Source organism: Melanostigma gelatinosum (genome assembly GCF_949748355.1).
Source record: "Melanostigma gelatinosum genome assembly, chromosome: 13".
Taxonomy (NCBI): Eukaryota; Metazoa; Chordata; class Actinopteri; order Perciformes; family Zoarcidae; genus Melanostigma; species Melanostigma gelatinosum.
This window is the reverse complement of record NC_136646.1, coordinates 16,661,359-16,677,909: the sequence shown is the minus strand read 5'-3', so window position 1 is coordinate 16,677,909 and position 16,551 is coordinate 16,661,359. Positions and strand designations below refer to the sequence as shown.

At 41.0% G+C, this 16,551-nt stretch overlaps 1 protein-coding gene across 1 annotated transcript; it reads left to right on the top strand.

The window, feature by feature from the left end:
• Nucleotides 1-5,317: 5,317 nt before the first annotated feature.
• On the top strand, nucleotides 5,318-9,127 carry LOC306786845 (cytochrome P450 2K1-like; the record flags this gene model as incomplete). Its single annotated transcript, XM_079281734.1, has 7 exons — nucleotides 5,318-5,432; nucleotides 5,515-5,675; nucleotides 5,826-6,005; nucleotides 6,218-6,359; nucleotides 8,389-8,573; nucleotides 8,720-8,861; nucleotides 8,940-9,127. 7 exons carry the CDS (start codon nucleotides 5,318-5,320, stop codon nucleotides 9,125-9,127), a joined length of 1,113 nt encoding a protein of 370 aa, XP_079137860.1.
• Nucleotides 9,128-16,551: the final 7,424 nt, after the last annotated feature.

Below are 16,551 nucleotides of genomic sequence, written 5' to 3'. Positions count from 1 at the left end.
GGAAGAGAGCTGTAGCATGGCATTATACTGTAACTGTACATGCCCGTGACATGAATATTGTTTAACTCGCCCTCACAGGTAGCAGAACATACTGAGCAGCCGGAAAACTACATCTATTTGTGTAAATATACAACAGTGGCATATAATGGCTGACGAGCTGTCTCACTCTGAATAAGTGAATACGTCCAAATTCCTACAGATTGTTCAAACTGTATACAAGTTACAAAGAAACACAGGCTAGACACGGCTTCATTAGCCTATATATTGCTGCTTCCAGGTCACTGTTGATGATTTTGACAAAACAATGTACTTGGTTTTGTAGAATTTGTCATGGGTTTACTTTCTTATATTGCATAAATGACATATCATGTATTAGCCCACTATAAATAAATCAAGGCTTGCCTCTTCCTATTGCCGATAGCCCATGTAGCCTGCATCTAAAAATGACAAGAATGTACAATTATACACTGTTATTTTTCTGTTCGAGAGAAATACTTGACAATTAAAAATATTGGACTTACTGTTGTCTTTAATGTTTTTCTATGGAAAACAAAACAAATAACAAGTAATAATTCGTAGGACTTGATAAAGGGGAAAAATCCATTAAAACTGCTTTTAAATTATGATTTGGTGAGTTGCTCGTCAACCGTAATGCTGCTTCTTGCTAACTTGTATTGAGCACATAGGACCTTACATATTGGGAAACACTCTGTGTTATGGATCTTATCAGCTTTCTGACACATGGAATGATGCAACAATCAATAACTGCAATAACCTTTGAGGTGTTTTTGTACGTTTTTTTTCCATTTTTCTTGCTATGCATTTCACACTGTGTGTGTGTGGTGCAGAGAGTATGGAAACACATGATTCCTGATTTCATCCAGACTGTAGTAAAACAGTGCTATAATTGTCCTTAAATATTATAACTAAGAAATTGTTATTGCGCAGTGGACAAACTACTGCTGTGTCATCTTTAATGTAGAGCTGCTCCTTCAGGGAACTCCAGGAAATGCAATACAAAAACAAAACGGCTGTATATAGATAGTGAACACTGTATATAGATGGTAAAAACTTGAAATAGATGCCTTGCTCTGAGGGAGAATGATCAGCTCAATGTTTGAACCTCATTTCAGAGCGTGCCCAATTTATCACAGTCTCAAAGCCTTGATTGTACTTAAAATACGTTGTTGGAGCATTTATGTATTCTGTAGGAATATTTAGAAAAACATTTGAAGTTTCAAAAAAAACAAATGAGAAATGGATTCTCAGTTGCCTGCTTTTCATCCGTGTTCGAGATCAAAAAGGATATTCTCGGATGAATCGGTGATCACATTAACTTGAGGGTACAAATGACATTCCTACTCTTGGAAAATCCCTCTGACTTCACAGACGTGATATGAATGTATTTACTGTCTTACACGAAAGCAAAGAGCGCTCACAGTAATCAACCCTTTTAACAGCTTTGTATGATTTACAGCGCTTTCTTCACGTCACCAGATGTGTGTGTGTGCGCAAAGTAAAGTAGAAACTGACATTCCAGAAAGGCACAGATATGTGGCTTATTGGTCTTTTTAAAGGATTTAACCTCCTAATTTAGACTTTTGTTACATTTGTTCATGTTTTTGCACAATTTGTTTTCTCATTACATGTATGACTTGAATCAATTGCAATGTTATATACGTACAAATGGAAAGGTTTGCCCTGCTGATATTGAAGGTTTGAGTTATCTTGAAATACAGTGTATCGTATTTAACAAAGGGAATTTACGTCATTGTAACTGTGTACTTTACATGTACCATGAAACTGACCAACTGTATATGTGTCGCTATTCTTTTTAAATTAAATAATGCTCTATGCAAATTGTAGCAAATACCAGTTCCTGGTTGTGGTGGAAAAAAACGATTTAATAGTCGGTGTGTTTCTGGCCTGGTTGTACAGGATCCTGTCCCCACTTCTGTAGGCCTCCTCTTTAGCCCGACGAAGCTGCATGAGTCTTGCAGTAAACCAGGGTTTATTGTTGTTACGATGTCACAGTGTCAGTGAGCTCATCCAGGTCTGTAGCAGCAGCCCCAAAACACACTCCAATCAGTGCAGACAAAGGAATATGTTGGGGAATAACCGTATATGAGACCTCATATAATTTGGTACTTTGAACACAGCTTGTATAAACATGTTTTTAAAAGATTAACAGAGCATGTCCCAGAAAACTACACACCAACATCATTTGACCTGCAAAGAGGGCATCACATGATGAGTGGACCAGTTGTGTTTTGTATTTGTTCAATCAAAGGGATTTGATTGGTGGACTGTGACGTAAGGTACAGTCCACCAACAGTTACAAAGTCAGACATTATAACTCTGACACTTTGTTGTAAACACATCCTTGTGTACACAAGAATAAACGGTCTCCGCTGGTTGCTGCTCCAACTACCACGTCTCTTCTCCTAATTTCGGCCACAACATAATGGTGGTGTTTTTGCCATAACATTGTCCCTGTTGCCCTCATGTCTCAGCAGTTTGTGACCCGTAGAGTCCCCATATTTGTATTAACAAGCCAAAAACGGATACTGGTGTAGACTTGTAGGACATTCTGTTATTTGAACAAGATCAGGTACTGTAAAGTTAATCTTCAAACAAACACGTTATTCAGCTTAGTCTCTCCTTTGCGATTTGCTGCTCTCCTGAGAGTTGGCAGAGTCAAGATGGGTGGGTAGAAAATGAGTCACCCGAGAGCTTATACAATAGCGTTCCAGGCCACATAAGTTTTGAGCTTGTGGTTTAACTGCAAGGTTTAGTCGGAGGTGTACCTTAACAGCGGAACAAATGTCTCTTTTTGAGGATTTCGTCGTCTACCTCTGCTCTAGTCCCACCGCTTTGTTAGGGGCCGTTGCTCTCCTGCTCGTCCTCCATCTCGTTTCCCATAGTTTCACCTCCCAGCCATTCGGAAAGGTGCCACCAGGTCCGAGGCCTCTTCCCCTGCTTGGCAACCTGTTGCAGCTCGATCTCAAGAGACCATACATTACCCTGTGTGAGGTGAGTTAAGCTGTCGTATCGCAAAAGAAATCCATTTTGTTATATATTTGAAGGTCCTTTCGTCATTAGAAATGTCCGCGATCTTAGACTCTACATTTTTTTTTTTTTTTTACAGCTTTCGAAGAAACATGGCTCTGTGTTTACCGTCTACTTGGGCACCAATAAAGTGGTGGTCCTGGCTGGATACAAGGCAGTCAATGTCTGTGCACGTGCCTGCCTAAATGAATCTGATTAAAGCAGATTTTTTATCAGTAACTGTTGATTTATTATAAGATTTGTAAATAGGACTTTCATCCATCTGATAGTAGCAATGCACCGATACTGGATCAGGTATTGGTGACAATTTGCTGATCAGTTATCGGATACCATTATTTTATTCAATAACAATTCTGCACATTTATATCTCTATATTTAATTGTTATGTTTTGTTTCCGCACCTGTGTTCCTTTTGCTCATCAGACCTCCCCTGTACTTAAACCCCAGCTGTTCACCTACCAGTTGCCAGATTGTTTCAGTCATTTTTTAGTTGAGGTTTCCTGCGTCAGTAACTATTCCTTTCATTCCTGAAATCTGCTTTGTTTTGAACTGAGCCTCGGTAAAACATTGATTTTTTTGCAAACTCTGGTCTGTTTTCTGCGCTTGAGTCGTACTTTGATCATCACATCCACACAGTGAGGCATACAGCTTATCAAATAAACACTAGTATCGGATCAGTACTCTGTATCGGCCATTAACCAAAGCGCACTTATCACTATTGGTATCGGGACTGAAAAAGTTAGATCGGTGCATCCCTACCTAAAAGCATAACCATTCAAAAAATATAGAGTGGTCCTCTCAGCCATTTGATTGTACTAGATCAATCTTTTTTGGGAATCAATTACAAACTATTGTGAGATTATGTATGATATAGAAAAATGGAATTGATAATGGGATTTTTGATTTTATGAGTGATGGACAGCTATACTGTAGGATACAAGATGTTTCAACCACTTTACTGCAGCTTATTATCATTATAAATATTATCATTATATCGGCAAAGATTAAAAGAAGAATAGCTAAGCAGTTAAACTGTCCCGACTCAGTTGAAACTGGTTTCCAGCATGTTCCTGTTCTGCAGCATATGAAGGAATGTCAATTACAATAGAAAATAGAAACAGAAACAAGAGAACAACAAAACGTTAACAGCTACACATACAGGTGGTTGCATGATTTCAATCAAATGGCATTTTGCAATTTGTAAGAGAGGTTATTGCTTTACTGTGATGTGGGATAAGTTATAATGATCACTGCTTTTTTTGTTTCATAGCTTTCCAAGAACTATGGATCAGTGTTCACAGTGTATTTGGGACCCCACAAAGTGGTGATTCTGGCAGGATACAAGACCGTGAAGCAGGCACTGGTCAACTATGCTGTGGAGTTTGGAGAGAGACAAGTCAGTCCAGGAGCCAATGACTTAAATCATTCACATAGTAAGTACAAAGCAGCAGATTTTAGTGATAACCACTCACAGTATAAGTTCATCTGACGCATATATTTGATCCAACGACAATGTTAACATCACACAGCTCACAGTCTGCAGCGGCTGCGTAAGGCACAGTTGTACTTTGAGCTAAAAGCTTCTTCCATGGGTGACGCTGTTTCAATTGCTCCGCAATGCAAATGTTGTGTAGTTTAGAATGCAAAATGAGTTCATACTGTTAAAGGGCATAGTTGTTGTGGTTAGCCTTGGTGATGTGTGTGCAAAGAGAACAACGTGTGATAGCCTGAGTGATTGCATTAGCCAGCCTTGGTCACTGATTCGGATAACTATTGACCCCAAGGAAGAAACTCTCAGGGCTATTCCTGAACCAGGCAGTGGTTCTGCCTGTCAGGACAGTCTTCATGGTGCAGGTGTAGGAAGCAGCACCTTGAGGAGCAGCCTGAAGTCCATCGTACATGTGACGTGGTTGAGACACTGACAGGCTTTTTGCATTAGAAGTTGATTAAGTCTTTGACAAGCCTTTGAACGTACTTCATCATCACAGAAGTCAGGGATTTGGGGGATTCATCCTCTAGGAACGATGAATGTACCAGATTGCGTAGCAATTCATCCAATAGTTCTCGAGATATCTGTCTGGACAAAAGTAGTAGACCAACCGACTTATTTTTCCATCGCTACAACCATGGTGCTGTGACGATGTAATCCAATTTCAAAAAGTTCAAATAACATTTGAGAAAAAGATGTGTACTTCATTTCACTTCAGGTAAAGGAATCATATTTGCCAATGGGGATTCATGGAAAGAAATGAGGCGTTTTGCTCTGAGCAACCTGAGAGACTTTGGGATGGGCAAAAAAGCGGCAGAAGATAAAATCATTGAGGAGATTCAATATCTGAACGAAGTGTTCGAAAGACATGAAGGTAACTCTTCTCCTGTATTGTATTGTGTCTTCATAAGGATTTCATATTGTTGTTTTGCTCATTCATCTTTTGTTTGTTTTAGGGAAACCCTTCAGTGCTACCCAGTCAATGAACTATGCAGTTTCCAACATCATCTGTTCAATTGTCTATGGCAGCAGATTTGATTACAGTGATGCAGAGTTTACATGTATGGTAGACCGAGCCAATGACAACTTTCGAGTTTCAGGCTCTCCTTCAATACAGGTACCACTTTGTCTTTCATTAAATAAACTATTAGATTTACCTTTTGTGGGTTATAGTGAGAATTACAGACTCATGTCATGCATATTGTGCCGTCGTGTTGTACAGATAATAACATGTTGAATTGTTTTGTTCTCTATTCAATTACAACAGTTGTACAATATTTACCCGTGGATATTTCAATGGGTGAGCAACAGGATGCGTCTCAGGAAGAATGTCGCTGAAAGCAGAAAACAAATAAAGCAGCTGATCGGACATTTACAAGAAACTTTGAATGCTCAGATGTGCAGAGGATTTGTGGACTCGTTTCTGGCACACAAACAGAAAATAGAGGTATTAAAATCAAGTGTGATATCACAATACAAGGTTTGAATCTATAATTATTCATTTGTTTTTTTTAACGACTTAATTGATGATTAACATGAATCCATAAAACTTCACCATTCTAATTCTATAAAAATGGCCAATAGCTCGAGGATGAAAAATGGCAAGAACGCCTTTTAAAATTAAGTTTTAACACATTTAATCTTTAATCTGTTCATAAGAATTTAGGGATTACGGAGTCATTCTACAACATGGACAACCTTGTGTCAACTGTTAGCAACCTCTTTGCTGCTGGTACCGATACGACAGCAACTACACTGAGATGGGCTCTGTTGCTCATGGCCAAATATCCTCAAATACAAGGCAAGTAATATGCTTAGAGCTGTTGCAATCAACTGGGGTACTTAACATAGTAGTAGAAGTTAAAATACAAAAATGTTACCTTAATTTGATGCAGTCAAAGATTGACAGGAAAGAGGGAGAGAACAGATGGAACAACATGCTGCAAAGGTCAATGGGTTGGATTTCCAATGAGCCCAATTTTTCGTGGCCATATGGAGCCTATGACTAGTAAATACAATTTTCATGTTGTATTTGTTCGAATAAAATCCAGTTACCTTGATATACCATTGTGTCTGCACCATTTGTGCAGTTGTCGTTTAGTTCATTACATTCTGACAGTAATCAATGAATCAAATGCTTTGACAAAACAAATCTGGTATCTGTGACTGTCGCAGGACTGTAATAAGCCCGACCAATCATTCAATTCTACTTGCTTAAATTCCTGCCTGCCTGCACGTGTTCTGCTCGTGCGTTCATTGCTCGTCACTGGAGTCTTCCACAAGCTGCTAGCTTGACAGCTGTGACTAACAATAGCCATGTTTGTTGTTTACGTTCATTATAATTTTTGGCCAATGGTATGAAGGCAGATCAATGTCAAAATCCACAAGCACAAATGAGATCCATGCACGTGTGTAGATCAGGCGTGTGCAGCTCAAACAACTATACACGCTTATTACTTTTGCGAGTACTTTCACGTCACTCCATGCAGAACATCTCTGCTCACATGAGCAAAATTGAAGCCTGTGAGGAGAAAACCATGCGTTTAGGGTGAGGAGCGTCTCCTGGAGCACGACTTCTGTCACTGCTCTTTGGCTTTGGAGGAAGGCCGGAAGGGACGAGCTGTCAGTGCTGTCAACTCGGCATTTATCTTCAGCAGACTGGACTACTGTAACGGTGTGTTTACAGGTCTCTGTAAAAAATCCGTCAGAAAGCTGCAGCTGATTCAGAACGCTGCAGCTCGAGTCCTCACTAAGACCAGGAGGGTGGACCACATCACTCCAGTTCTGAGGTCTTTGCACTGGCTTCCTGTCCAACAAAGAATTGACTTTAAAATCCTGCTGTTGGTTTAAAAAGCACTGAATGGTTTGGGACCAAAATACATCTCTGATCTGCTGCTACCTTACGAACCATCCCGACCCCTCAGGTCGTCTGGGACCGGTCTACTTTCTGTTCCCAGAGTCAGAACTAAACATGGAAGCAGCGTTCAGTTTTTCTGCTCCACATATCTGGAACAAAGTCCCAGAAAGCTGCAGGTCTGCTGAGACCCTCAGCTCATTTAAATCAAGATTGAAGACTTTTCTGTTTGCTGCTGCCTTTAATTGAACCACATTCAATTGATATATTCATCAATTTCCTGCATTTCTGCATTTTACGACTGCATTTTATTTCTTACACTGTTTTTTAATTGTTTTTGAAATCTCCTTTTCTTTTGCCTTGTGTTTTGATGCTTTTAATGGTTTTATGTGAAGCACTTTGAATTACCTTGTTGTTGAAATGTGCTATACAAATAAACTTGCCTTACTGTCTTGCTAGATTTAGCAACTTTGGATCGAGTACTGCTCGCTACTTTCATTGGAAAAGACTATTACCAGTCGGCTTGCTATGACTAACTCTGACTTTAAGATATCCTGACTGCTGCAACCCAGGAGAATTAGTTTTTACTTCCAAACAGTAATTTGAAACTACAACTAACCAAAGAATAAAGGTTAAATTTGTTTTGTCCATGGTATCATGCCTATTTGAACAGTAACACCTGGAAAAAGAACCCCATTGAAACTGTATGCACCAAAAGTACTTAACTTCCTTAGTTTCGACCGATTACTATGAGTGCAATGTTCTACCAGCTGGTCGTAAAATGACACTAATGGCATTGAGATGAATTTTTCCTAGCTTGTGCTAAATTCTGTGATATAGCAATGTATTGTGCAGTGTGTTCACGCAAATGACTATAAAAAGCAATCATGTTCGTCTTTCTACAGACTTGGTGATAAAAACATGCTTTACTGCTGCTTTGTTTTTTAGCCACTGTGACTTCTTTTCTAATTTCCAGACCAGGTCCAGGCAGAGCTGAGTACGGTGGTTGGGAGCCGTCAGGTCAAGGTACAGGACCGGATGAACCTTCCCTTCACTGACGCTGTCATCCATGAGACACAGAGATTCACCAATATCCTTCCCATCTCTATTCCTCACATCACCAGCACAGATGTGACTTTTCAGGGCTATTTCATAAGAAAGGTAAGAATCTGACTGATGAAAAGAAGTCTTCCAGTTCACTCTGAATCATGAAACATGATGCGACTGCATGCTTGATTCTAGAAAGCTGTATGTAGATGGAAGTGCTCTTTAAAACATTGTAAGCATTAATAAATGTCTCCTTCAAGGGGACCACTGTGTTTCCTCTTCTGACATCTGTTCTGTGGGATGAAAGTGAGTGGGAGAGTCCACGCACCTTTAATCCGGCCCATTTCTTGCACAAGGATGGGCGGTTTGTCAAGAGAGATGCCTTCATGCCCTTCTCTGCAGGTTAGCGAGCTCAGCAAACACTACTTTTCAATACCAATCAAAAGTTTTTCAGATTATCTGAAGCCTGTTTTCTCACAGGACAGAGGGCGTGTCCTGGAGAAAGTCTGGCAAAGATGGAGCTCTTCCTCTTCTTCACCTCCCTCCTCCAGCGCTTTCGTTTCACTCCTCCACCTGGAGTCCCAGAGGAAGAACTGGATCTGACTCCGGCTGTGGGCTTCATCCTCACCCCTTCACCTCATGAGCTGTGTGCCGTCAGTCGCCAATGAGGAAGAGAGCTGTAGCATGGCATTATACTGTAACTGTACATGCCCGTGACATGAATATTGTTTAACTCGCCCTCACAGGTAGCAGAACATACTGAGCAGCCGGAAAAGTACATCTATTTGTGTAAATATACAACAGTTGCATATAATGGCTGACGAGCTGTCTCACTCTGAATAAGTGAATACGTCCAAATTCCTACAGATTGTTCAAACTGTATACAAGTTACAAAGAAACACAGGCTAGACACGGCTTCATTAGCCTATATATTGCTGCTTCCAGGTCACTGTTGATGATTTTGACAAAACAATGTACTTGGTTTTGTAGAATTTGTCATGGGTTTACTTTCTTATATTGCATAAATGACATATCATGTATTAGCCCACTATAAATAAATCAAGGCTTGCCTCTTCCTATTGCCGATAGCCCATGTAGCCTGCATCTAAAAATGACAAGAATGTACAATTATACACTGTTATTTTTCTGTTCGAGAGAAATACTTGACAATTAAAAATATTGGACTTACTGTTGTCTTTAATGTTTTTCTATGGAAAACAAAACAAATAACAAGTAATAATTCGTAGGACTTGATAAAGGGGAAAAATCCATTAAAACTGCTTTTAAATTATGATTTGGTGAGTTGCTCGTCAACCGCAATGCTGCTTCTTGCTAACTTGTATTGAGCACATAGGACCTTACATATTGGGAAACACTCTGTGTTATGGATCTTATCAGCTTTCTGACACATGGAATGATGCAACAACCAATAACTGCAATAACCTTTGAGGTGTTTTTGTACGTTTTTTTTCCATTTTTCTTGCTATGCATTTCACACTGTGTGTGTGTGGTGCAGAGAGTATGGAAACACATGATTCCTGATTTCATCCAGACTGTAGTAAAACAGTGCTATAATTGTCCTTAAATATTATAACTAAGAAATTGTTATTGCGCAGTGGACAAACTACTGCTGTGTCATCTTTAATGTAGAGCTGCTCCTTCAGGGAACTCCAGGAAATGCAATACAAAAACAAAACGGCTGTATATAGATAGTGAACACTGTATATAGATGGTAAAAACTTGAAATAGATGCCTTGCTCTGAGGGAGAATGATCAGCTCAATGTTTGAACCTCATTTCAGAGCGTGCCCAATTTATCACAGTCTCAAAGCCTTGATTGTACTTAAAATACGTTGTTGGAGCATTTATGTATTCTGTAGGAATATTTAGAAAAACATTTGAAGTTTCAAAAAAACCAAATGAGAAATGGATTCTCAGTTGCCTGCTTTTCATCCGTGTTCGAGATCAAAAAGGATATTCTCGGATGAATCGGTGATCACATTAACTTGAGGGTACAAATGACATTCCTACTCTTGGAAAATCCCTCTGACTTCACAGACGTGATATGAATGTATTTACTGTCTTACACGAAAGCAAAGAGCGCTCACAGTAATCAACCCTTTTAACAGCTTTGTATGATTTACAGCGCTTTCTTCACGTCACCAGATGTGTGTGTGTGCGCAAAGTAAAGTAGAAACTGACATTCCAGAAAGGCACAGATATGTGGCTTATTGGTCTTTTTAAAGGATTTAACCTCCTAATTTAGACTTTTGTTACATTTGTTCATGTTTTTGCACAATTTGTTTTCTCATTACATGTATGACTTGAATCAATTGCAATGTTATATACGTACAAATGGAAAGGTTTGCCCTGCTGATATTGAAGGTTTGAGTTATCTTGAAATACAGTGTATCGTATTTAACAAAGGGAATTTACGTCATTGTAACTGTGTACTTTACATGTACCATGAAACTGACCAACTGTATATGTGTCGCTATTCTTTTTAAATTAAATAATGCTCTATGCAAATTGTAGCAAATACCAGTTCCTGGTTGTGGTGGAAAAAAACGATTTAATAGTCGGTGTGTTTCTGGCCTGGTTGTACAGGATCCTGTCCCCACTTCTGTAGGCCTCCTCTTTAGCCCGACGAAGCTGCATGAGTCTTGCAGTAAACCAGGGTTTATTGTTGTTACGATGTCACAGTGTCAGTGAGCTCATCCAGGTCTGTAGCAGCAGCCCCAAAACACACTCCAATCAGTGCAGACAAAGGAATATGTTGGGGAATAACCGTATATGAGACCTCATATAATTTGGTACTTTGAACACAGCTTGTATAAACATGTTTTTAAAAGATTAACAGAGCATGTCCCAGAAAACTACACACCAACATCATTTGACCTGCAAAGAGGGCATCACATGATGAGTGGACCAGATGTGTTTTGTATTTGTTCAATCAAAGGGATTTGATTGGTGGACTGTGACGTAAGGTACAGTCCACCAACAGTTACAAAGTCAGACATTATAACTCTGACACTTTGTTGTAAACACATCCTTGTGTACACAAGAATAAACGGTCTCCGCTGGTTGCTGCTCCAACTACCACGTCTCTTCTCCTAATTTCGGCCACAACATAATGGTGGTGTTTTTGCCATAACATTGTCCCTGTTGCCCTCATGTCTCAGCAGTTTGTGACCCGTAGAGTCCCCATATTTGTATTAACAAGCCAAAAACGGATACTGGTGTAGACTTGTAGGACATTCTGTTATTTGAACAAGATCAGGTACTGTAAAGTTAATCTTCAAACAAACACGTTATTCAGCTTAGTCTCTCCTTTGCGATTTGCTGCTCTCCTGAGAGTTTGCAGAGTCAAGATGGGTGGGTAGAAAATGAGTCACCCGAGAGCTTATACAATAGCGTTCCAGGCCACATAAGTTTTGAGCTTGTGGTTTAACTGCAAGGTTTAGTCGGAGGTGTACCTTAACAGCGGAACAAATGTCTCTTTTTGAGGATTTCGTCGTCTACCTCTGCTCTAGTCCCACCGCTTTGTTAGGGGCCGTTGCTCTCCTGCTCGTCCTCCATCTCGTTTCCCATAGTTTCACCTCCCAGCCATTCGGAAAGGTGCCACCAGGTCCGAGGCCTCTTCCCCTGCTTGGCAACCTGTTGCAGCTCGATCTCAAGAGACCATACATTACCCTGTGTGAGGTGAGTTAAGCTGTCGTATCGCAAAAGAAATCCATTTTGTTATATATTTGAAGGTCCTTTCGTCATTAGAAATGTCCGCGATCTTAGACTCTACATTTTTATTTTTTTTTTTACAGCTTTCGAAGAAACATGGCTCTGTGTTTACCGTCTACTTGGGCACCAATAAAGTGGTGGTCCTGGCTGGATACAAGGCAGTCAATGTCTGTGCACGTGCCTGCCTAAATGAATCTGATTAAAGCAGATTTTTTATCAGTAACTGTTGATTTATTATAAGATTTGTAAATAGGACTTTCATCCATCTGATAGTAGCAATGCACCGATACTGGATCAGGTATTGGTGACAATTTGCTGATCAGTTATCTGATACCATTATTTTATTAAATAACAATTCTGCACATTTATATCTCTATATTTAATTGTTATGTTTTGTTCCGCACCTGTGTTCCTTTTGCTCATCAGACCTCCCCTGTACTTAAACCCCAGCTGTTCACCTACCAGTTGCCAGATTGTTTCAGTCATTTTTTAGTTGAGGTTTCCTGCGTCAGTAACTATTCCTTTCATTCCTGAAATCTGCTTTGTTTTGAACTGAGCCTCGGTAAAACATTGATTTTTTTGCAAACTCTGGTCTGTTTTCTGCGCTTGAGTCGTACTTTGATCATCACATCCACACAGTGAGGCATACAGCTTATCAAATAAACACTAGTATCGGATCAGTACTCTGTATCGGCTGTTGAACACGGTGGAGATTTTGCGAAGTAGTGATGTCTCTACCAGCAAAGCCGTTGTTTAAATCAGGCATATGACTCTGAGTCTCTGAGGCGGATGTCCAAAACCCCTGTTGCACTGATGTGTACGGGTGGGCGCACACTCATTCACACACACACACACACACCCTCACCCCCCCCCCCCCCCGATGCTCTCCTCGGTTCATGGGGAAGTCCAAGAGCTGAGCCAGCAAATTCACACAAAGAAGGAAGACTGAGACGCCACCTAGTCTAGAGAAGACAGAAGGGAAAATCCCAGACGAATTCACAAAGACAGAGTCAGCGGTTTCAGGAAGAACCTATGAGGCGGTCAGATCAGTAAGAGTAGCCTGGGGGGAAGCATAAATAACTTAGCCTTGACAGTGGCGTCGCTAAAAATGCTGAGGAGCTCATATGGACCACGAAGGCAGACCTGGCTTTCAAAGATTACGCTGAAGTAAGGGTTTTTGTGTCATCAATCAAGTGATGTGAAGGGTAGGAATCCGTTTGAAGTCAGACATCTGAGGCCCGGACGAGTATATAGGGGCAGTTTTGAAACAGCAGAGACACTTGTAGCAGGACCTTGAAGCAGCTTTGGAGAAGGAGTTGGACGGAGTCTCTAATCCCGTGCGGGCTCCGGCCTGCACGGAGGAGAACTTTAACTTTTTGCAGAGTCTCCGGACTTTGAGAGTCTGAGTTTTTAAGAAAACTTAGAAGGTTTTTTGAAGTCGAAACAGGAGAGAAAGCTCACTCTGTCCAGTCCTGCGCTGGGTGAATCATTAACTTTTTCCTCCGTAAGCTACACAGCATTACGTCTGCTGGCTGAGTCAGTGTTTTAAGATCCTTTGTCTGTAAACTACTCTGAAGGGGTTTTTGAATACTTAGGTGATTTTTCTTATATTTTTCAGTTAACGATTTTCCTCTGCATTTTGGACCAAGAGACTATACTTTGATTTAAATGCAAATAAATAAATAACGAATTAGTTTCTTCGACCAAGTCCTTTTCTTCATATTTTCCTGAGAATCGAGCCCAGAGGGGGGTTACGCCTCAGATGATCCCCTTCATCCCCTGAGGTAAGTTGTGTTTGATCCAGCTCGGTACATTACTGATGGCATTCTTGAAATGCCCAAACCACACTGATACTTATTCTAATAATAAAAATTTAAAAAAAATTAATAATTATTAATTTTTCAATTTTTTATTATCGGATTAAAAAATCGTGAGGGGTCACCCCCCAGATATCACGTAACATGGCGCCCGAATAAGGACTCGAGAGGGATTAGATCCTAGAAACACTAGTAAAACACGTGTAATATAGGTAGAACAGCGGTTCCCTCTCGGGTTAAAGTACACGGATCCTCCCGAGGATAAAAGAACAGTGATGCAACCTTCCCTACCAATTGTTGTTCGTAATAATATCACTGTTATATTATCGCATGGCTAGTGTGGGGTAGTATTACAGTGTTGATTTTAGTTAATATTTATTGCTGCAAAATTTAGAAAGCCCCCCTCCTTGCTCCGAGCAGAGGGAGCAGGCAGAGGAGGGGAGGCAGCTCCCCCCCCTCCTTTTTGTTCAGAGCAGAGGGAGCAGGCAAAGGAGGGGCGGCCCCCTCCTTTTTGCTCCTAGTAGAGAGAGCAGGCAGGGGAGGGGAGGCAGCTCCCCCCCCCCCCTCTTTGTTCAGAGGTTAAGTTCCAGTGAAAATCTAACGGAAGTACTCGGTCCTTCCTCATCAGCTGTGGCTGCTCTGGTCGCTGCCTCTGGTTGACGTGGGCGGGCTCTTGTGAACTCATGACAATGTCACAGGTGACAGCTAGTTTGGAAGGTGTCTTGACTGCAAAGAAAGAAAAAAGCAGAGACTCGAGAGAGATTAGGCCCTAAAACACGAGAATGTGTAACATAGGGGATCAGATTTTCTCTCTCGCGTTAAAATCGTAATAATATCACTGTTATATTATTGCATGGCTGGATACCTGAGAGGCCTTAGGCCCTAAAACACTAAAGGTGTGAAATAGGGGATCAGATTGTGTGTCTCTCAGGTTAAAGTCAAAAACGCTCCCTCCTTGTTCAGAGGAGAGGGAGCGATCAGGGGAGGAGGGGCAGCCCTTCCTTCCCTTGCTTTCACGGCAGCTCAGAATGAGCTAGAATGATGGTGGCAAAGAGACTTCACTAAGGAAAAAAGCAAACCGCTCGCCCACACAAGCAGACTAAATGGCCCAAGCCAGTCCGAAAATGACTGAACCTTCCCTTATCTTTCCTTCAGGGTGGAGAGGGAATGATGCACTCACTGAGGTCCTGCTTGAACAAGCCTCTCCAATAGGGACCAATATGCATGAGGGATTACGAAATGAGGGACACGACAAGGTCAATAGGTTTTTTGAAACAGAATCTAGTTCCTCTTCCTAACCTTAGAACACATCCAACACAAAGTGAGGTCACGGGTCAACAGTGAACGATGGTTGATGGCTTCAAGACAGCTACGCCAGGAAAAAATAAAAATAAAAAAAGGCAAGCCAGTATCCCATCAAGCATGGGCCTCACGTTGACTTCTGTGACCTCACACGTTACATTCCACAAGCCGGCTGGATCATCAGCTGCTCAGGGGACATGATTTTGCCTAGAATGAGCCTGGACAGCCATCTATTGGCATTCAGGGGAACTCCAAAATCACCGTTTCTCTAAATATAGTTAGGGTCTTTAATCCTTTAAAAGTATATCATTTTTTGTTTGTTACTTTACCAGTTAAATTCTTATCAGCCGTATATTTTACACGAGCTTCTCTGATTTTTCAGTTTCTCCTGTGAGGACAGTTTGTTCATTTCTTATTTTATATTTTTTACGATCTTATCCTTTATATTAAGTAGGGATTATATACACATCGTTTGAGTGTTTTATGCAGTTGTTACGGACTGAGCATTTATTCTTAGTTTTAAAACTTTTTCAAACTTTTAAGTTGAATATTCTAGTCAAGGAAGGAGAGAGCCTTTTCAGATTTTTATGTTTTGATTTCTACACGATTTCTACCCTGGTCATTATGTGAAAATGAATCTTGGACCAGATGACTGGCCCAGCCCAACGATCTATGATCCTGATCTGTGCTTTCATATGGCATACAGAAGGGCGAGGGCAACAGCAGCTAACAATATCCTTCACGATTGTATAAAACTTAATCGGCTGCGAGATAGCACGCCTCAGTCTAGAAAGGACAGGTTGAAACAGGTAGTCATTTAAGGTTTTCTCTTTCTTTGATACTTTACTGCTATTTTTGTTGAATACTTTTATCCTCATCCCCTGGATATATTGGGTTTAACCTCTCATCCCTGAGGTCTCCAGGTTAACCACACCGAATCTCCAAGATCGGGGCAGGTCCAGTTGGACCAGCGGGTTGTACCACTGTCGGACTCGCCAGAATCACCCACTGCTATCTCTCCCTCTCTGTCTCCCAACGTCAACATGACCCTGACCTCTGTCCACTCTGTGGACGAAGAAAGCGATCCCCGAAACGTGTACGGGCCCTTACGTGATGCAACGGACCTGATGGACCATCAGCCCATCGGGGGAGAACCGGCCTACGCTGACCTGGGTCCTTATCAGTATCCAAATACTGAAACTGGACTTTCCGTGGGCCCGGGGGCCTTCAATCGACTCT